The sequence below is a fragment of the Artemia franciscana genome, unplaced genomic scaffold, assembly GCF_032884065.1.
Source record: "Artemia franciscana unplaced genomic scaffold, ASM3288406v1 PGA_scaffold_58, whole genome shotgun sequence".
In the NCBI taxonomy this organism is placed as follows: Eukaryota; Metazoa; Arthropoda; class Branchiopoda; order Anostraca; family Artemiidae; genus Artemia; species Artemia franciscana.
In genome coordinates this window covers 134,883-158,650 of record NW_027062698.1, presented here as the reverse complement: position 1 = coordinate 158,650, position 23,768 = coordinate 134,883, and the positions used below count along the sequence as shown (strand labels likewise).

The following is a 23,768-nucleotide window of genomic DNA, read 5'->3' as shown; positions in this document are numbered from 1 at the left end:
TCTTGATATATTGAATTTGATCAAATAATTTTCGTCAAGCTTAAGATCACTCGCCTTTCTGGGGTTAAGTTGACCCTTCTCGTAAATCAAGAAAATTCTCTGTAGCTTGTAACTTTTGGTACATTCCAAATAAAATTTTTCTAAGTGGAACCACCATAAAAATCCGATTCGTTTTCATTTATATAGTAACAAAACTCCCTTTTTAAAGTTTTAGTTATTATTTGCAAGAGTCTCCTTACTTACAGTTCGTCACCGCGAAAGGTTTGATTAGCGAAAAAAAAAATGATGGGACATATGTTATGTTAAAAAAAAAAGAAAAAAAAGACATCAAACTAGATAAGCTCAGATACAAGAAACTTACTTGATCTCTTGGAGGTAAACCAAGACCAACTCCACTGGCCACAATAGTTGTCAAAATGGATTGCAGAACCAAAGCAAGAAATGTGTTGAAACCGAAAATCAGGCCATAACAATGCATATTTAAATCTTTGGCAATCTCATAGCTAGAAAAAGACGGCTAATAAGTTCGTCGCATACTACCATGGAGAAGCAAACTCTAGCCCAGCGAGATCCTGACGGATAAGGAGGTTTGCCCCATCCCCAAAATTAACGTTTACCCTCAAAAATTTACCCTTTGAAAAATCAGCCACCATACCCTTGAATGTGCCAAATGAATGGCAGCCCTGAGCAACAGCTGGAAGTGTATTCCAAACTCTTGAAGAAGTAACCAGAGGGCTAAAATCAGACCTTACGCAGGACGTGGCAACGACTCTTAGATTATCACTACATCGCAGGTAATATAAAGAGCTTTCGGATACAAAAACAGGAGGCTGAAATACAATTGGAAGAGTTCCATGTAACCGTGCAAGAGTAAACGAAGCAAACAACTCACTAGGTGACTTACTATTCCTAACATTACTTTTAGAACATATTCAAGCATCAAGAACTCGCAAAACTTCTAAAGGTTCATTCGTTATCCTAACATTTTCATCTAGGATGCTTACATCATCATCATAATCTAAGTACAGGGTAGTTTTACCTCCCATTTGATTCAGTGTTTTCTCATTGTCTATGCTGCGTTCCTTAGGACGAAGTCCATCAAACTTATCAACATAAACGAAGATGGAATGCAACCCTGCTAAACTCCTGATTTAATACTAAGTCATTTGATAACTCAGGCATTTCTCAATTATTAACATAAAAGTGAGAATTTGGTCGACACATTCTCTACCCTTCCTAAAACCACGCTGTTCTTCTCTTAAAACTTTGTCTACAGCATCTCTCAATCCTGCTTAACTCCTGATTTAATACGAAATCAGCTACTAACCTCATTTCGTACCTTAACCGAAGCACTCACTGAAAATCACTGTAGTGTATTTGTCTGTTATACCATACATGGATTAGACGTTCGCTAAAGTTCTTCAATCAACAGAATCGAACGCTTGCTCATAATCTACAAAACTGAGAACCAAAGGCGTTTGACAACTCAGGCACTTCTCAACTATTAACATAAAAGTGAGAATTTGGTCGACACATCCTCTATCCTTCCTAAAACCACACTGTTTTTTTCTCAAAACTTTATTTACAGCATCTCTAAGTAAAAAAGCATCATTCAACTAAGTTATTTGCTTCCTATGGAGATCAGGCTAATGGCTCTATAATTACAACAATCACTCTTATCAACTTTATTACCGTTCCTAAAATGTTTCCCCTTTTTCAAAAATCATATTCATCATCCTATCTCGGCATCTTCAGTATTCCATCTCGAACCTCTTAACCAACATATTCCAGAAACTCATTTGCCACACAATCAGCAACTGAGGTCATATTGTCTTTTAATCTTTACTGAGGTGGCACTAATTATCCCTCACAAAATAAATTTTCCTTGCATTTAAAGTCTCACAAACTTTTCATTCTCTTCTATATCTTTTCCTTTAACCCTATAACTGTTTAGTCCATTCTCAAAATGGTCTGCCCATCTCTCTTTAACTCTTTCCTTATCACTAACTGTGGTCCCATCCCTTTTGTTGACCGGAACAAGTCCAGATAGATTATTCCCTCTCAATTAATTAGCATACTCAATTCATTACTCAATTCATAACAGTAGCCTTCAATATTTTAATATTGTGCTGTCTGGCTGCATCTTCCAAATAATTGTCAATGTCATTCACGATTAAAATCTCCTTAATTCATATTTTAATGCTTTCTCCACTTCCTTTACATTCCCTTATTTTCATATCATCTATCGCTCAGATAATTCTTGCACAAGTCCCTTCCCGCCTCTATTTTCACTACTATTCCTAGCAGCGTTCCAAAGACGCCATCAGCGACTTCGCACAATTTTCATAAAATTATTCCATCCATCTCCTACGTTGTTAAATTTCAAACTATAAAATTTAGTATTCAACTGTTCTTGGAAAGTTTCTCTCAAATTCTCGTCCTGGAGTCTACCAACATCATAGCTCCCTGGAAATAAGTTACACTTCCTAGATTTCAGCTTTAAATTAACCCTAGACACTACTAGACAGGGATCTTTACTTTTAACATCAATAACAGCACTCCTATATACCCTAGTATCTTGCATCAATCCTTCCAGTCTTCGATTTACAATAATATAGTCAATAAGGTTAGCTATTTTACCATTATGTGAATACCATATTCATTTATGGGTCATTTTACGATTAAAAACTATTTTTAATCGTAAAATCCCTATTTCTACCAGTCTGGGCATTAAAATTTCGTGATAAAAATACAATATACCTTTCCAACCTAAACAAGAATTAGCAGCTTTCTCATTCATCATGAGCCCTACTCCCTGCCTATCCTTCCTGCCTGATTAATAAATTCTATGTCACCAAATTTCATGTTTCCTACCCCCGGGATTTAGCAAAAATAATAATTATCAAAAAGGGATTGAGAATTGGAATCATTGTTATTTCTCTGTTTTTAGTTTCAAATCTAATAATGATGAACATTGCATATTGGTCCACTTGGTAATCTCAGATACACTAGTTAACATGAGAAACAATTTTTCAGATGACACATCCATTTTGGGCATATTTTAAAATATCCTAGTTTCAGAATCTACAGTAGGGGGAAATCGTCTACCGATAGACTTTTAAAGTTTTTTTAAAAGATTGGCTACTATCAACCGACATCTTCAGGTGCTATATTAGCCTTGAACATTTCAGCATTGCCAAAAACAAATACAATATTACCTTTTTCACTTTAAGACATATTAAATGATTCCAGAAATGTGTAAACATTTTCTTATAGGCTTGCCACAATACCCGAATCAAGATTTCACATTAAGACACAATACCGGATTAAGAAAAAAAAAACATGCACTGTATCAGCACCTGCCATCATACCCACCACATACTTGGGATGCCACACTACAATTGACGATACGCAGCATTTGGAAAATTTTAGCCTTGAATCTGCTTAAATTTTTGTTCAGCAGTAAGATACATGACTAGGTGGTGCTGTAGGATGGCGAAACTGGGATTACTAAACTCAAAAATGATGTGTTTCCATCTTTGAATTGTATTTTTTGATTCGGTCCAGTTCACGTGGTAGAAACCCAATTGATCATTAACCAAATTGATCACCAGTCTGATTCACATGAGAATTCGGAGGATTTGCTGGATTGACGCGCGTAATATCTACTGTCGGTACTGGAATCAGGTGACAGTAGTGTTTGAAATTACGCAGACTTTGTTTTATATAATTCCGAATTTAATCAATTGAGAAACATTTATGAAAATACTCAAAAGACTTGCCACAATTCGTTAAATAAAAATATCACTGAGTTTATTTATTCTTCCGAAATGGGTTTATGAGTTTATTCTTCCGAAATGGGATGCACAAAACCATTATCAAAGCACAAGAGAAGAAGAGAGGCATGAAGGATTATCTCCTAATACCTGTCCAAAGCACCATATCACTTTCAGAAATTATGCCCTTAAATTCTTGACGCAGATTTCAAAAATAAATGAGGGAACATTAACTTGGCAAGACTTAAGTTTTAGAGCAAAAACTATTAAAGGCATTCAAGCCCCGAACTGCACTAAGACATAATTGGAACACTTTCAAAATATAAAGGCAACTGAAAATGAAATCAGATTTTAAATATGGTAATTCGATGCAGGCGCAACCATGCATATCTTAAAAAATTAAGAAAGATCGGGGAATCTGTTTTTAGTAAGAAAGACCTCCATTTAAAGTTATGCAGTTTACGGTAGTAGTGTGCTCCGTATTTAAGTAAAAGAAACGTAGGAGAAAACCATTATAAAATAAGCTAAAAACAGATGGCACCAAACAGCTTACGATGTAGTTCCTTTAGAGGTGTAGTTGTCTTTGAGAACCACTAGATTGCTAATGTTTGAATTTTTTAGTTCGAATATCCCGGTCAGATTTAAAGCATTAGTTTTGCTGATTTAATTCCACGGTTTAATGGAGCAAAACTGACGAAGATGTGGTGCTGCCCTAGAAACTTATGATTTCGATACAACCAAAAGGAAAATATTCAAAAATCTTGGCTTTCAAGTGCGACTACACCTAATATGGGGCAAGAGGGCTAAAACCTGTTCTACTTTAATGTCCTTGGTAATTAAATTACGACAGAAGGCTTCCATTGTTGCGCTAATCCGTATCCATTAACTTATAAAAGTCCTTTTTTATCATATTTTGACTTCAGGTAATTTAAAGAATCATTCAAATTCTTATACAAATTTTGCTTATAAAAGTAAAATGAGTCACCTAAATACCCAAACTACATTGCCAAACTTGCCAGAATGTGTTTCAGTTACTATAAAGGGTTTACTGATAGGATTTATCCGTGGCTTTCCAGGGATGTCAATTAGAGGAGGGGCAGGGAAAGGCTGGTTGCCTCATCTAAATTTTGAAAAGCACCGTTTTTGTATTTTAATTTCAAAAAATTGACACAAAAACGTTGACACTCTACGTTTTCTTGAATCACTTATTTATTCTCATATACAGTAAATAATCAAAATTATTATCCAAATAAAATAAATCAAATGCATAAAACAATGAGAATTGGTTTAAAGACCCTTTGTACTTATGCTTGGTAAGAATTCCAAATTTTTCCGGACATTGGTCTGTTGCTTTAACCAGTATTAATTGCCGGCCAAAAATTATAATCTATCTACCAACTTTAGAATTTTGTTGAAAGGAATGTTGTATTTATCGATAGGTTGTCTTGGTCGGGGGAGTACGGCCCTGAAAACAGTTTCCCATGTGGTGGAAGGATGGATGAAGTACAAAAAAAGATTTTTTTTGTCTGAAAAGTGTTAGTTTTTCCAAATGTTTTTGAATATTGCATCTTTTGCCTGTTTTTTGTCTTTTTCTGGGAGAAAGAGGGAGTCTAAGGTTATCTCCGTCCACACAGGCGGGCACTCCAACAATTAGACTTGTGAAATTCTTAGATTTAATAAACTTGCCGGGAAAAACTTTCCAGCAGCCGTGCTGGGACCAATTTTGCAGAGGTTAATGCATTAGGGTCCCACTGAAGGCACACACGACATATTTTCATTGATAATGCAGTACCAATAGTAAATAAACAGACTTCCAAATTTAACTACCTCAACTCGAATAGGTGAAAAACAGGTGAAAAAAAAGGACAACAAATGTTTAAAAGGGGGATTTGGTCATTCACATGTATTGTTCACAATAGTTAACACGATCATTATACACATTATATTAACACACATACATTATAAACATCAATCCACGACCTTCCAAAACGCACACGCTTACAGAATTAGAACACATACGTCTTCTTGTGATCAAAGATATTTTCAAAAGTGTTTTTGCCATGTTTTGAAAACCAAGAAAGACCACGGCATTTTGTTTTTTCGTTTCTTCAATGGCCGTTCGGATGCAAGAAAAGCATCACAACAACTTTCAAGGGGCCTTAGACTAGAAGAAATAAATTATGCGATGAAAATGAAATCACTATCTTCCTTTTAACTAAGTACAGGTAGGAACGTAGCAGGGAGAGAGGGTGAATTTTAAATTCATATCCACGTGAAAAATATAAAGATCCTCAGATTTTCTCTCTTATTCCTGACATTTTCATACATAGGGTGGGAGCGGGGGTTTTAAAGATTTTGTTTGTCAACAATATATAATGAATCCACAGATACTTTTATTTTGAATTATTATTTTTTCATCCAAAAAGAACTGATGTTGCTACTTTTTTTTTCGTTTTTCTAGCTGTGTATTTATTCATCCCACTTTTAAGGTAAGGCAAAAATAATGAGTTTGGGAGCCTTGACTCTATCTTTCGTGGATTTACATGTGCTTATTCTAAATCCTGATGCTGCATCGTTTCTTTTTGTTTTTCTTTACCATGTACTCTTGAGTTTCAGTAAGCTTACTCGCATTATAGTGATGGTAACGTAAAAGTAACAAACCAATAACCCAATTCATAACAAAAGCAAACAAAGCAAAAATACACAACACAACAAATACACATAAGACAAAAGAAATTAAACAAACAACTTACTTGGACACTGTTATAAGAACTTGATAAATGATTTTGAAAAGAATGTAGCACATATACGCAACCCAAAGATGACGTGTTGATGCCATGAAGCTTAATAGAAAGCCACTAATCAAAGCGCAAAGAGCCAAAGTGAATTCACCCCATTTACTCCAATTAACTCTTGAATAAGCAACGGCCAAAGTGGCAAGAGCACCTGAAAATATAAATGTTGACCTAAAAAGATACAATTTTCGGAATTTCCTTCTTTTTCCATTTCTGTGTTTTAGTAGAACGAACTGTTTTCTGTTCAAAAACTGAATTAATTATTCCTTGTGAAAATTCTCAAGGCTCTTTATAGGCAAGCCTATGAAAATTTCATTGGAAAAATTATTACTGAAATATCGAAAATCTATTGATCAAAATGAAATCCCGGAAATTTCGAGATGTTTTTTTCCTTCAAGACATTTCTTCGAGGTTTTTTTTTTCTTCGAGATGTTTTTTTTTTCTTCAAGACGTTTTCTTTGAGATGTTTTTTTTCGAGATGTTTTTTTCTTGAGATATTTTTTTTCGACATGTTTTTTTCTTCGAGATGTTTTTTTCTTGAAGACATTTCCTTCGAGATATTTGTTTTTCCAAGATGTTTTTTTCTTCAAGACACTTTCTTCGACATATATGGTTTTGCTTAAGGATTTTTTTTTCCTTCGAGATGTTTCTTCAAGGCATTCCCCAAGCCGCTTACGCAATGTTTTGATTCAGGAAACCTTTATAGACCGTCATCAAAGGTTTTTGTTCGGTGTAAAAATTTGACGGTATGACCAGAGATTTCCCAATGGAGTGACGCCTTAGTCAGCTGAACGAACAAGTAATTGTTATTATTACAACATTAGGAACAGATTCTATGCAATAGGCTTCTTGAATTTCATGAAATTTTTCCCGTTTCTCCGTAAGCTATGGATCGCGTGTTTTTATTCCCGGGAAAATAATTGAATTACCATCCATGGACCATGATTGTTCGTGACACTTGGCCCTCTGTCCCCCTTGCATTGTATTTCAAGCAAAGATCCTTTTTTCGGCACACGCATCCATATTTCAAGCAAACGCAACTCCTTTTGAAGCGTTGATTCGCATAGTTTCTTCGATTTTCATACATCAAAACAGTTCAAGCCACCGTGGCACTGTGTGACTGGCCTGTGGCAACCTGTGGCACACATTTTCATTTCTAAACCATTTTCAGGCATTTTCTTGATAAAAATGATGCTTTAAATCCATTGCTTTATGTTTTTATAAGCGAGACAGGAAGGGAGAGAGAGAGAGAGAGAGAGAGAGGGGGGGAGAGAGAGAGAGAGAGAGAGAAACACGGAGCCAGACAAAAAACACACAGACGCAGAAACGGGCAAACAGACGCTCAAACACACAGGTACAAAAAGAGAGAAAGAGACAAAAACACACACAAACACACAGAGTCAGACACGCAAAGACAAAAACAAAAACATGTAAATAGAAGGTCAGACAAATAGGTACAAAGAGACAACAAGAGCTAAGAGCTCATATGACACTTGTGACGAGGCAAGAAGAGCTATGAGCCAAGAGCTCATATGGTATGAGCTCTAACAAAATTCTAAGAATCAATAGATTGATTTAAAAGGAACATCAGAGGCTTAATGCCGGTTAGGATTGAAAATAAGAGCTCTGAGTCACGACGTCCTTCTAAATATCAACATTCATTAAGATCCGATCACCCACTCGTAAGTTATAAATACCTCATTTTTTTCTAATTTTTCCTCTCCCTTTAGCCCCCCAGATGGTCGAATCTGGGAAAACGACTTTATCAAGTCAATTTGTGCAGCTCCCTCACACGCCTACCAATTTTCATCGTCCTAGCCGATCCAGAAGCACCAAACTCGCTAAATCACTGAGCCCCTCCCCCCAACTCCCCCTAAGAAAGCGAACGGTTACGTCAATCACGTATCAAGGACATTTGCTTATTCTATCCACCAAGCATCATCCCGATTCCTCCAGTCCAAGTGTTTTCCAGGATTTCCCCCTCCAACTCCCCCCCCAATGTCAAAAGATCTGGTCGGGATTTGAAATAAGAGCTCTGAGACATCAATTCCTTCTAAATATCAAATTTCATTAAGATCCAATCACCTATTCGTAAGATAAAAATACCCCAATTTTCACGTTTTCCAAGAATTCCGGTTTCCCCCTCCAACTCCTCCCAATGTCACAGGATCTGGTCGGAATTTAAAATTAGAACTTTAAAGCACAAGATCTTTCTAAATATCTAAATATCAAATTTCATCAAGATCTGGTCACCCTTTCGTAAGTTACAAATATCTTATTTTTCCAAATTACCCCCCCCCTCCTAGCTCCAGTAAAGAGAACAGATCCGGTCCGGTTATGTCAGTCACGTATCTTAGACAGGTTTTTATTCTTCCAATCCAGTTTCACCCTGATCTCTCCGCTCCCCCCGGTCCCCCCCCCAACTGCCCCCCCAATGACGCTGGCTCCGGTTGAGATTTAATATAAGAGATCTGAGTTACGAGGTCCTTCTAAATATGAAGTTTCATGAAGATCCGATCACTCCTTCGTAAGTTCAAAATACGTCATTTTTTCTAATTTTTCGGAATTACCCCCCCCCCCCCAAAGAGCGGACCCGTTCCAATTATGTAAATCACGTATCTAAGACTTATTGCTTATTTTTCCCACCAAGTTTCATCCCGATCCCTCCAATTTAAGCGTTTTCCATGATTTTAGGTCCCTCCAAACTCCCCCCAATGTCACCAGATCCGGTCGGGATTTAAATTAAGAGCTTTGAGACATGATATCCTTCTAAATATCAAATTTCATTGAGACCCGATCCCCCGTTCGTAAGTTAAAAATACCTCATTTTTTCTAATTTTTCAGAATTAACCCCCCCCCCAACTACCCCAAAGCGACCGGATCCGTTCCGGTTATGTCAATCATGTATCTAGGACTTGTGCTTATTTTTCCCATCAAGTTTCATCCCGATCCTTCCACTCTAAGTGTTTTTCAAGATTTTAGGTTTCCCCCTCCCAACTCCCCCCCCCCAATGTCACCAGATCCGGTCGGAATTTAAAATAACAGCTCTGAGACATGATATCCTTCCAAACATCAAATTTCGTTAAGATCTGATCAACCTTTCGTAAGTTAAAAATACTTCATTTTTTCTATTTTTTCCGAATCAACGGGCCCTAAACTCCCCCTCAGATGGTCAAATTGGGAAAACGACTATTTCTAATTTAATATGGTTCGGTCCCTGATACACCTGCCAAGTTTCATCGTCCTAGCTTACCTGGAAGTGCCTAAAGTAGCAAAACCAGGACCGACAGACAGACCGACAGACCGACAGAATTTGCGATTGCTATGTGTCACTTGGTTAAAACCAAGTGCCATAAAAACTCATAAACACACACAGACAGATACGGAAACAGGCAAATTGTAAACTACATTAATTTTTCTAACAAACATTCAGCCAAAGAAAAGAAGATTTCAGACTCGTGTAGGACTTGTAGTCTTACGATCAGCCTCATACTTTAAACATTTACTTAAAGAAGACAAAAGCAGAGACTTCAATCATTTTTATTAATCAATCAATCATTTATAAATACTATGGGAAATAGAAAACAATTACAAGCATAAAAAGGTGGTACTTGGCCGAAGATGCTTGGCTTGTAGTGGTCCACACAATACAATAGCGGAACACTGGGCTTTTATGCAACACTAAAACACATAAAATAAAAACACTGGATTACAGCAACGACATTTAGCAGATAGGAAGGTTTCTGAAAATGTTTTTTTTTTTTTTTTTTTAGAGAAGAGATACATATAAATTTGGATAGAATCGAAAAAAAAGAGGGAGAAAACTTACTTAGTGTCTTTTAGCAAGTATTCAAGTTATTCAAACTTACTTACTTAGTATGTTTTGTAACGCCTCTACTATTCCATTATACAAGCTTCCAGTTGAAGTAGGGGCTATAGTTTGCCAAAGAGGCTGTATATAGTTGAGTACTTGTAGATTACAGCACATGGTGAATGCCCACCAAACCGACCATTTGACTACACTCAAGTTTGAGTATGAACTTCTGAAATCATTCCAAATGAGTGAACAACCTTCAGAAAAGGTCATCTGAAAATGATAAGAAAAGAATTAGCTTTTATACCAAATCAAACAGTTCGTGGTAACGAACTGTAGTAAGGAGCGATCCGGCTCAATAGTAACCAAAACTCTAAAAATATCAAATATCAATAGCTACATCAAAAGAATCGCATTTTAATGCTGATTTTAAATATATAAGTTTCATCAAGTTTAGTCTTAGCCATCAAAAGTTACGAGCCTGGGAAAATTTGCCTTATTTAGGAAAATAGGGGGGAAACACCCCCTAAAAGTCGTAGGATCTTAACGAAAATGACACCATCAGATTCAGCGTATCAGAGAACCTAACTGTAGAAGTTTCAAGCTCCTATCTACAAAAATGTAGAATTTTGCATTTTTTGCCAGAAGACAAATCACGGGTGCGTGTTTATTTGTTTGTGTTTTTTTTTTTTTTTTTTTTTTTTCCAGGGGTCATCGTATCGACCAAGTGGTCCTAGAATGTCGCAAGAGGGCTCATTATAACGGAAATGAAAAGTTCTAGTGCCCTTTTTAAGTGACCAAAAAAATTGGAGGGCATCTAGGCCCCCTCCCACGCTCATTTTTTCCCCAAAGTCAACGGATCAAAATTTTGAGATAGCCATTTTGTTTAGCATAGTCAAAAATCATAATAACTATGTTTTTGGGGATGACTTACTCCCCCACAGTCCCTGGGGGAGGGGTTGCAAGTTACAAACTTCAACCAGTGTTTACATATAATAATGGTTATTGGGAAGTGTACAGACGTTTTCAGGGGGATTTTTTTTTGGTTTTTGGGGTAGGGTTGAGGGAGGGGGCTATGTGGGAGGATCTTTCCCTGGAGAAATATGCCATGGGGGAAAAAATTCAATGAAAAGGGCGCAGGACGAATCTGGTCATGTTAGAAAAAATGTCAAATTAAGAGCTTAATATACCATGCTGGGTGTTCGGAGCCTCTCTATTATGGAGTATAATTTGAAAATAACACAACTATACGAGCGATAAAACATATATACCACAACCATAACTCAACTAACGAAATAACTGCTAAGAGATAACACAACTATAAAGCGAAAATAAACGAACTAAGAGGTGGAAGGGGCCCAGAGAAAAAATATAATCCTTTTTCAATTTTGAGCCTAACTTCCGCAAAGGAGTAATAATGTCAGAAGCCCCGAAATACCGATTTATTTTCTTTTCAAACAGTTCGTGGTAAGGAACGTGGTAAGGGACGACCCGGCTCAATAGTAAACGAAACTCTAAAAAACGGAATTTTGATGCTAAAAGATACATCAAAAGAATCGAATTTTTACGCTAGTTCTAAATATATAAGTTTCAATTAATTTAGTCTTTGTCATCAAAAGTTACGAGACTGAAAAAATTTGCCCTATTTTGGAAAAAAGGGGGAAACATCCCCTAAAAGTCATAGAATCTTAACGAAAATCACACTATCGCATTCGGTCTATCAGAGAACTCTATAGCAAAAAATTCAAGCTCCTATCTAAAAAATGTGGAATTTTGTATTTTTTGCCAGAAGACAAATCACGGGTGCGTGTTTATTTGTTTGTTTGTTTTTTTTTTGTTTTTTTTTTCCCAGGGGTTATCTTATCGACGAAGTGGTCCTAGAATGTCGCGAGAGGGTTCATTCTAGCGGAAATGAAAAGTTCTAGTGCCCTTTTTAAGTGACAAAAATATTGGAGGGCAAATAGGCCCCCTCCCATGCTCATTTTTTTCCAAAAGTCAACAGATTAAAATTTTAAGATAGCCATTTTCTTCAGCATAGTCGAAAACCATAATAACTATGTCTTTGGGAATGACTTACTCCCCCACAATCCCTGAGGGAGGGGCTGCAAGTTACAAACTTTGACCAGTGTTTACATATAGTAATAGTTATTGGGAAGTGTACAGACGTTTTCATGGGGATTTTTTGGTTTGGGGGTGGGGTTGATGGGAGAGGGCTTTGTGGGAGGATCTTTCCTTTGAGGAATATGTCATGGGGGAAGAAAAATTCAATGAAAAGGGCGCAGGATTTTCTAGCATTACTATAAAAAAACAATGAAAAAATAAACATGAAAACGTTTTTTCAAATGAAAGTAAGGAATAGCATTGAAATTTAAAACGAACAGAGATTATTACGCATATGAGGGGTTCTAAAAATACTTTAGCATAAAGAGCGAGGTATTTAGGAGGAGATAAATACCTCGCTCTTTATGCTAAAATATTTTTAGTGATTTCAACTATTTATTCTACGGCCTTTTTGATTCAGGGGTCATTCTTGAAGAATTGGGACAAAACTTACGATTTAGTGTAAAGAGCGAGGTATTAACGAGGGTACAAACCCCCTCCTACACATAATAAAAATATAAGAATATAAAAGTTTGTTACGTAAGTTAATTCTTAAGTTACGTATATTTTTTACTAATAAAAACGTTCGTTGAATATTAAAAGTTCTAGTAGCCTTTTTAAGTAACCGAAAAATTGGAGGGCAACTAGGCCTCCTTCCCCACCCCTTATTTCTCAAAATCGTCTGATCAAAACTAAGAGAAAGCCATTTAGCCAAAAAAAAATTGATATACTAATTTCATTTCAATAATTTATGTGCGGAGAGCCAAAATCAAACATGCATTAATTCAAAAACGTTCAGAAATTAAATAAAAAAAACCAGTTTTTTTAACTGAAAGTAAGGAGCGACATTAAAACTTAAAACGAACAGAAATTACTCCGTATACGAAATGGGTTGTCCCCTCCGCAGTCCCTCGCTCTTTACGCTAAAGTTTTTAATTGTTTTAAAAAGTAGAATTGTGGCAAAGAGTCAAACTTTAGCGTAAAGAGCGAGGGACTGCGGAGGGGACAACCCATTTCATATACGGAGTAATTTCTGTTCGTTTTAAGTTTTAATGTCGCTCCTTACTTTCATTTAAAAAAACTAGTTTTTTTTATTTAATTGAATAAAAAATCGGACTATAATTAGCAGTTCAAACTCAGACATTTATTATCAAAAATACCGACTCATTATTTATATGGGCATTTTTGCGCCAAGCACAATAAAATAAATTTTTTTGCTATTCATCTTTTTCACATTTTCATACATTATCCCTATACTAACCAGAAACCCAGCCTTGTCAATTAATTACATCAAATAACAATTCGATTTAACTCAAAGTTCAGGAATTAGACTAACTTTTATTAGAAACTAGCTGTTGGGGTGGCACTTCGCGCCACCCCAACACCTAGCTGGTGGGGGCGCTTCCAAACCCCCCCAGGCCCCCCGCGCGTAAGTCGTTACGCACCATATTAGTTACGTGCCATTGTAGTTGTGTCCCTGTGTCCCACCTGTGAATATAGAAAGATATATATATATATATATATATATATATATATATATATATATATATATATATATATATATATATATATATATATATATATATATATATATATATATATATATATATATATATATATATATATATATATATATATATATATATATATATATATATATATATGTTTTTAACTACGTAAAACTTGCGAATATACAACATTCTTCGATGTCCCATTGTCTGTGCATATAAATAGATTGTCAGGTTTATCGGCTCTTGAACATGCAACATAAAATTGTCAGTGGGAAAAACAATCCGTATTCAGATCTATACCTGATTATTCAAATGATTACGCTTGAGCTTTGTTGATGGTGATTGCTAATCGAACATTCCCTGTGTCCCCGTCGTCATTTATATATCCCCCTGTGCCCCCGGCACCCCCCTTGTAGTTGTGTCCCTGTGTCCCGGTCGTCATTTATATTCCCAGTATCCCGGTCGTCATTTCTGTCCCAGTGTCCCAGTCTGTAATTTCTCTTTGAGCATCCCGGTCGTCATTTGTGTCCCGGTATCCCGGTCGTTATTTGTGTCCCAGTGTCCCAGTCTGTAATTTCTCTTTGAGTGTCCCAGTCGTCATTTATATTCCCTGTGTCCCGGTTTATAGTTTTCTTTTTCTCCTTTATTTTTCAGTTTTTTCCTTTTTTTAGTTTTTTTTTCTTTTTCAGTTTTTAGTTTTTTTAGTTTTTTTATTAGTTTTTAGTTTTTTTTTTTTAGTTTTTTTGTAGTTTTTACCTTTTTTTTCTTTTTTTTTCTTTTTTAGCTTTTAGTTTTTTACCTTTTTTAATTTTTTTAATTTTTTAGCTTTTTTAGTTTTTTTAGTATTTTCTTTTTAGTTTTTTTTGTAGTTTTTACCTTTTTTAGTTTTTTTCTTCTTTTGTATTAATGCTAAAGCCAAGGTTCGAACTTGGAACCTCTCGGACCTGGAACCTGGAACATAAAGCTTTACCGACTCAGCTACTTCGGCTTGAATACATTCGTTTTTGAATTGGTATATGATGAAATAATTCAGACGTCATATAATGACGTCACTCGACAGACAGACAGACAGACAACTTATCTATATATATAAAAATAAGTTGTCTGTGGATCTGTGGATCAGGTGACGTCATGTTTCGGCTGACGTCATGAAATTAGTTGCCGTCATTTTTGCTTTGAAGGTGACGTCATTCAAGTTATATAAGACATATGTTCGTGTAGAATTCTATTAATGTTTAAGTTTACAATGACTGATGAAGATGCTCAAAGAGTCTATGCCAAAAAACTTGCTGCTGATAGAGAAAGTCAGAAAAGAAAGCGTGCCGAGGAATCAAAAGAACAGCAAGGAAACAGGCTTGAGGCTAAAGAACGCAAAACCGCGCAGTTAGATGAAGATCCACCTGGACAGCGAGAGTCAAAACATATTAAAACTGAAAATGATAGCGATGATGATTGGGTTTGGGATTTTGACTTGGAAAAGGTCATCAATGACTACCAGATTTTAGTTAAAAAAACAAAGGTTCGGCGATATGTATTTCATAGTGAAGCTGAAAAATAAAGAAGAAAAAGAAAACTGAAAAAAGAAAAAAGAGAAATTACAGACTGGGATACCGGGACACAAATGACGACCGGGACACAGGGAATACAAATGACGACCAGGACACAGGTATTTAAGAATATCGTTCAAAGACAAATTTTTAATTGTAAGAAGACCGTCGAAAGAGAAATTTCTAATTGTAAAATGACTGAAAAACCTACAATGGCAACGGTACCACCATCGAAGTAGATAACCAGTGGGTTTACGGCCAACCTACCATCTTCAAAGATACCACGATAGGAAGACTCTACACCGTTCACCCCAATCAACATGAATGCTTCTTTCTACGCCTGCTTTTGGTGAATGTACCCGGTCCGACATCCTTTGAGTATTTGAGAACTGTAAACGGTACTATACATGACACTTACCGTAGTGCATGCCAAGCTCTGAATTTATTGGAGAATGACCAACACTGGGATAACTGCATCAATGACGCGTGCGAAACGTCAACCCCAAGTCAAATTCGTACACTTGCTCTCCATCAGCTCCTACAGAGTTATGGGAAAAATATAAGTCAAAAATGTCCGAAGATATACTCCATCGAAAACAGTTAGAGACGTCAGAAATGACTTTTGATTTTACATCAGAAATTTATAACGACACTTTAGTTATTATAGAAGATTTGTGCGTACGTATGGCAAACAAACCTCTTCAGGATTTGGGAATGCCTTCACCTAACCGTATCGCTGCTGTTTCGACATGTGTAGAATTGGATCGTGAACAAAGTTACAGTACGAGTGATCTATTGTCGTATGTACAAAATAACATTTACAAGTTAACGTCGGAACAAAAAGACATTTATGATACGATAGACTCAATTTCAGGACGTATACAACTACCTGCTGATTTCTGTAGTTTAGTGACGTCCAAAAATGAATTGATTGAAAAAGTATTTCCGAATATTCTAAAAAATTATAAAAATAATAAATGGCTTTTAGTTATTATAGAAGATTTGTGCGTACGTATGGCAAACAAACCTATTCAGGAATTGGGAATGCCTTCACCTAACCGTATCGCTGCTGTTTCGACATGTGTAGAATTGGATCGTGAACAAAGTTACAGTACGAGTGATCTATTGTCGTATGTACAAAATAACATTTACAAGTTAACGTCGGAACAAAAAGACATTTATGATACGATAGACTCAATTTCAGGACGTATACAACTACCTGCTGATTTCTGTAGTTAGTGACGTCCAAAAATGAATTGATTGAAAAAGTATTTCCGAATATTCTAAAAACTTATAAAAATAATAAATGGCTAAGTGAAAGAGCGATTCTCGCACCCAAAAATATAGACGTCCACGAAATCAACAATATTGTTTTGACCAAGATTCGAGACCAGGCAGTCCTTTGCAAGTCAGTCGACAAAGTTTTGGAACCAAATGAAGCGGTTAATTATCCATCTGAATTTTTAAATTCCATATATCTTTCAGGGTTTCCACCACACGTGCTACAACTAAAAATAGGCGACCCACCAAAGCTTTGCAATGGCACGCGACTTGCCGTAAAAAAAACAATGGAAAGCCTAATAAAGGCGACAATCTTGACAGGGCATTTGAGGGTAAGGCTGTTCTTATTCCTCGCATTCCCATGATTCCAACGGATCTGCCTTTTCAATTTAAAAGATTGAATTCCCAATTCGATTAGCATTTGCAATCACCATTAACAAAGCTCAAGGTCAATCATTAGAAAAATGTGGTATAGATCTTAATACTGAATGTTTTTCCAATGGACAATTGTACGTTGCATGTTCGAGGGTCGGTAAACCTGACAATCTATTTATATGCAGCGACAATTGGACAGCGAAGAATGTTGTATATTCGCAAGTTTTACGCAGTTAATTTGTATTGTATCCATCTATCTATCTATCTATATAAAAACGAGTTGTGTGTATGCATGTTTGTTTGTTTGTAAAAAGAGCGTTTGCATATGACGTCATTATTAGTGCATACGGCTTTGTATATGCACAGACAATGGGAAAGCCAAGAATGTTGTATATTCGCAATTTTTACGTAGTTTAACTCCTGCAGACGAAATGAATGCTTGCCTGAAAAATTCTAATTTATGGGCACACGTAAAAATATTAAAATTAACTACAAATATGCGTGTCCGATTGCAAAACGATGATTCTGGTCAAAGATTTTCAGATCAATTGCTGGCAATTGGAAACGGAAAACTTCCAGTAGTGGGAAAGCCAAAAATGTTGTATATTCGCAATTTTTACGTAGTTTGAAACACATATATAAATCTATCTATATTCACAGGTGGGACACAGGGACACAACTACAATGGCGCGTAACTAATATGGCGCGTAACGACTTACGCGCGCGGGGGGGCTTGGGGGGGGGGGCGCGAAGCGCCCCACCAACTAGGTGTTGGGGTGGCGCGAAGCGCCACCCCAACAGCTAGTTTTATATATATAGAAGATGAGAATAATACAAAATGCAAAATCAAGAGCATTTCTGGTCCATTTTATTATAATGAGCTAAAATAGCCCATTATTTGATACCATAAATTGAAGCTGACATCAATGATAACCTCTATTGTTTTATACATAACCCATAATTCAAAGAAGCAACGCAAAAAAAATGGAGTGAACGACAGAGAACAATAATTTGGCCTTAATATGATTCGAGCCCATATAAAATTTCGAAGTTCACTAATAATTCAAAGAAGCAACGCAAAAAAAATGGAGTGAACGACAGAGAACAATAATTTGGCCTTAATATGATTCGATCCCATATAAAATTTCGAAGTTCACTAAAGCAAAATTCAAATATTCAAATAACTTGAAATGCTTACGGTCATGTATGTAAATAGTATTTTCGTTAGCATGTAGGATTTTATTGGGTCCCAATGTACAAAACCAAACAACTGATGGAATAAGAGAAGAGGAAAGAAGGAGCTCTCAGACGTTGTAATTTAATGGTTGAACTTTTATCAAGAGCACTCAATTTTTAAAGGGGTATTTTCTCCTTTTACCAAACTTAACTTAAAAACCTTTTTTCCACAATATGAGTTTTTCAAAGAAAAGGAAAGAGCCCCACTAAGCCAAAAATGAAAAGAAAATAAAGTCAAATAACCTTCAAAGAGCAAAAATGCCACAAATCACCATCAATAAATAAATGAAATTCTTAACGAACAGAAATTAAAATAGTTAACCGAGTCAAACTCAAAACGAGCAAAAATTAACAGGAGCAGGGCGTACAACCCCCCTGAACATAATTAATACTTTACTGAAAAAGAAATGATCATAGATTGTAAGTTTAATATATTTATACTGATATTTATTCCTTCAAGTTTTAATGATTTTTTATTTAATAAAGTACAAAAATTGAAAACATTTTATATTTATTTTGTTTTCAGCAAAGTGCAAATTAAATTCTGATCTTGAGAAGGCATGGGGGTTGTCAGCCCTACTCATGTTAATTTTTGCTCCTTTTGAGCTTGACTCGAGTAGTTATTGTAATTTTTATTCGTCTTGAGTTTCATTTATTTATCGACGATGATTCGTGTTAGTTTTACAGTTGAATGGTTATTTGATTCCATTTCTGATCATTTTTAGCTTAGTGGAGCTCTTTACTTTTCTTTGAAAAACTTGTTTTGTGGAAAAAGTTTTTTAAATTAATTTCAGCTCATTTTTTATTGACAGTCCTTTTCATGGAAAAAATAATATTTAATATCTGTTCGATTTTTTTCTACAAGGACCCATAGTTCAGCTTGCTATTTGTATGTGGGAGAAACTTTTTTAACGATTTTTATTCCTGAAATAAATAGTACTGTTTAATTAAAGTTTATGCCTATTCAAGTTTACCTGAAAAATGAAACTTAATATCATTTCCCAGAAATTCCATCTATGCTCTTTGAAAACCTCGATACACTTACACTCTTTTGATTTATTTAAATCGTAAGAAGAGCAGAAGTAGTAATAGTAGTAGCCCGAAATTTTCAAATTAATGGCCCAGTCTTTCTCGATATATTGCTGAGGTTACTTATTAGCAACAATGCATAGAGTGCCTTTTGATTTAGTTTTAAAGCAATATCGGCCAGTTGCGTAATTGTGGGGAGTTGACACACCCAATATCCCTAGAGACATAGCTGCTGTACTGTTGTACCATGCTGAACAAAATGGCTGTCTCGAAATTTTGATTTGATGTGTTAGGAAAATGAATGGGCTTAGGAGGAGGGTTGCTTTCCCCAATCTCTTTTTACTCTTAAAAAGGACACTAGAACTTTTAATCTTGAATCGAATTAGCTCCTTTAAAAGTTTCAATGATATTTCTAGCTATTACAGAGGGGCTCTGCTTATGATATTGTTTATATACCCTTTTGAAAACCTACATGCATATAGTTTTTTCGTTTAATTGGAACTCCCCCTAAACGTTCCCTAAAAGTTTCGCCTTAGAACCCTTAGTATTGTTAGTTACAGTAACTCTAGTGGTAGCATTAATAGTACATGCATTGCATTTTGGTGATTTGAACATCATTCATATCAAGTCCTCGAAGTTTCAACTTAATACAATTAGCCATTGCTATAATATTGCTGATATATCCATTTGATAATCTTTATATTTATACTTTGTGAGTTTTATCTTAATGCTCTTAGCCTTACAAGTCAATGCAATAGAGGTAGTTGTTGAAGTAGTAACAGTAGCAGTAATAGTAAATGTAGCAGCAGTAGAAGTATTAGTAGTAGTATGCACATATTACCTTTCGGTTAATTGATCTTCCCCTTTAAGCATTTTCTGAAAGTTCCACCTTAATACTCAAATCCATTTTTTAGATACGCTCTTTTGACAATGTGCATGGACATAGTATCTTTTGTTACAGTTCAAATTTCCCTTAATATTTTAAATGTAGTACCGTGGTTGTAGTATTAGTAGTGGAAGCTGTAGCAGTGATGGTAACTGTAGTAGCAGTAGTAGCGTACAAATATTACCTTTTTGGTCAACAATCATCTCTACTATCATTTTCTGAAAGTTCTAAATTCATTCCTGATCTACACTCTTTTGACAGCCCGTATAAACGTAACGTGTTTTAATTTAGTTCAACACTCCCCTCAATCTACTCATAAAGGCTCACCTTAATACCCTTTGTCTTTTTGGAAAGTAAAGGTCAAACATGCATACCTTTCTCAATAAAATATACTATAAGTAAATAGTGAAGGAATTGTCTAACTTACAGCCCTTGTTCTAAGGGCTTTAAGGGGGTTGACATCCCCAAAGACATAATTACATGATCTCTTAACAATTCTGAAGAAAGTAGACGTCTCAAAATTTTGATTGGATGTGTATTTGGAAAATAATGGTCGTGGGGGGGGGAGGCTGGTTGCCCTCAGTTCACTTTTGACTCCTAAAAAGAGACTTATTACTTCCGATTTCGAATAAAATGACCCCTGTCCACAGTTTATACGACCAGCCATTCCATAAAACCTTATATGCCTTCGAAGCATAACTTACAACCGTTGCCCCAGGTTCTGAGGTGCTATTTTAACCCAAAAGGACTTTTTATATGATCTTTAGACTATTTTGAATAATGTGGGTATCTCAAAATTTCTATCGGGTTCATTTGGGGGAAAGAAGAAGTGGGGTGATGCTAGCTGCTGTCCTATCACTTTTGACTCTGAAAAAGAGCAATATGACTTCTAATTTCCAATTGAATGAGCCACATCCGAAGTTCATATGACAACTTTTTCCATAAGAACAATAAATGTTATTAATAGGCAACTTACAGCCCTTGCCCCGAGAGCAATGGGGGAGGGGGGTGTTATCTCCAAAGACAAAATTACTGGATCTTTCAAATATACTTAGCAAAATGACTATCTCAAAAGTTTGATTGGATGTGTTTGAGGAAATGATGGGTCGATATGAGGGGGGTTGGTCCAATCACTTTTGACTATTAAAAGGGCACTAGAACTTTCAATTTTCAATCCAATGAAACCCCTCCAAAGCTTGTGTGACCACCCTTTCTAACTTACAACCCTTGCCCTGAGCCCTTGTGTCCACATAGCTCTTTACTTGGGCAGCGGAATTCTGCTGTCTATGATCTTTGGACCATTTTTGAACAAATGTCTATCTTAAAATTTGTAACGCATGCATTTCAGGAAAATTTTACGTAGGAGGAGGGGGTAAGTGTCCTTCGATAACTTTGACTCCTAAATAGGGCACTAGAACTTCTGGTTACCAGTCCAATGAGCCCCCTCTGAGGTTTATACGACCACCCTTTCTATAAAACATTATATACCCCCAAAGCATAACTTACAACCCTTGCCATGAGGGCTGCAGGGGGCTGTCATCCCCAAAGACATAATTTCCAGATCTTTCAACAACACCAAATAGCTATCTGAAAATTTTGATTGGATGTGTTTGGGGAAATAGTGGACATGGGGGGGGCTGGTTTCCCTCCAATCACTGTCAACTATTAAAAAGTGCCCTAACGCTTTCAATTTCCAATCGAATGAGCCCTTTTCGAAGTTTTTACGACAACTCCTTCTATCCAAAGTAGTCTAAACCTTCCCCCCCAAAAAAAATGCATTGTGCCCACACCTCTCTTTACTTAGGCAGTCTATTGCGCTGCCATTTATTGGGTCAATTTTCATACGGTAGATTTGCTACATCCGGCAATAATTTTGGCAGTTTTCATCGTTAAATTTGAAATAGCCTAAAATACACTCTTTTGATGCATATGTTGTTGTGAAATAGCCCTTTCCTGGAGATTCCTGACCCTCAAACGTCAGAGCATCGTCCGTAAAATTTACACTGACAAAGTTCACTCTTTACTTGACATACGGTATCCCCCTGCAGGGGGCTGTCATCCCCAAAGATATAATTTCCAGATCTTTCAACAACACCAAATAGCTATCTGAAAATTTTGATTGGATGTATCTGGGGAAATAGTGGACATGGGGGGGGGGCTGGTTTCCCTCCAATCACTGTCAACTATTAAAAGTGCCCTAACGCTTTCAATTTCCAATCGAATGAGCCCTTTTCGAAGTTTTTACGACAACTCCTTCTATCCAAAGTAGTCTAAACCTTCCCCCCCCAAAAAAAATGCATTGTGCCCACACCTCTCTTTACTTAGGCAGTCTATTGCGCTGCCATTTATTGGGTCAATTTTCATACGGTAGATTTGCTACATTCGGTAATAATTTTGGCAGTTTTCATCGTTAAATTTGAAATAGCCTAAATTACACTCTTTTGATGCATATGTTGTTGTGAAATAGCCCTTTCCTGGAGATTCCTGACCCTCAAACGTCAGAGCATCGTCCGTAAAATTTACACTGACAAAGTTCATTCTTTACTTGACATACGGTATCACGAAAGATTTGATTAAAAAAAAATATTTCGTTTATAAACTAATCTCCCATACATATGGTAATAACTAACTGCCAAGTCTTACCACATATCATCAAGTAATTTGCAGAACCAATTTGACAAAGAAATTTCACATTAAAAGTCTCTAACTATCTGATGTAGCTATCCTAAATCCAAACATCAATCAACAGTTCATACCAATGAAATAATTTTAAAAATAATTAATTCAAGAGCACCTTAATAACCGTCTTTTTCGTAGCTTTAGGTGGAACCTCAGCGTCGTATCCTCTATCTTCATCATTTTCCTGTTCAGGTCCAAGGGAAGCAGATTCATCTCTGTAGAAGTAAATTGATCTAGGAACACTCGGTAAGGCAAAACTAAAGCATGTAGCAACACATACGGAGCCAAGTGAAATGAAGTTAAGCGAATAATAATCAAGAGCTCCAGTCGTTACCAGTACCTAAAATCGAAAGCAACTACATTGTAAGAGACAACCAATACTCAAGAGCATTATCACGTGATCTGATTGGTCGATTGTCACAGTATATACTAGCTTATTCTGTCCAGAATCGAAATCAGACATTTCATTAATTTTAACAACTACACAAACTAAACTAGTTATTCTAATTATTGCACTGAAAAAAAATGCAAAGTGTCACAAAGCGCAAAATGAAGTTTTGAGTTTTTTTGTGTGTCAAAACTGGCGCAAGTTCCCACTTTTGTAAGTTACCCATGCTCTTTGGGTTCAACACTAGTAAAATCAACAAAACTTATTTCTTATATAGTTTACTGTTCAATACGAATCTGCCTGTTCGTTCGATAGGCCAGTTATTATTCTTATTGTTCCATTTAAAATGTA

At 36.1% G+C, this 23,768-nt stretch overlaps 1 protein-coding gene across 1 annotated transcript in view; it reads right to left on the bottom strand.

Moving 5' to 3' along the window:
* Nucleotides 1-23,768, bottom strand: part of LOC136042056 (thiamine transporter 1-like) — a 46,582-nt gene that overhangs the window by 5,073 nt on the left and 17,741 nt on the right. The window contains exons 4-7 of the mRNA XM_065726921.1: nucleotides 23,145-23,369; nucleotides 10,445-10,658; nucleotides 6,530-6,722; nucleotides 362-503 (exon numbers count right to left, since the gene is read on the bottom strand). Of these exons, the coding sequence (XP_065582993.1) occupies nucleotides 362-503; nucleotides 6,530-6,722; nucleotides 10,445-10,658; nucleotides 23,145-23,369 (774 nt within the window). The remainder of the gene's footprint in view (nucleotides 1-361; nucleotides 504-6,529; nucleotides 6,723-10,444; nucleotides 10,659-23,144; nucleotides 23,370-23,768) is intronic.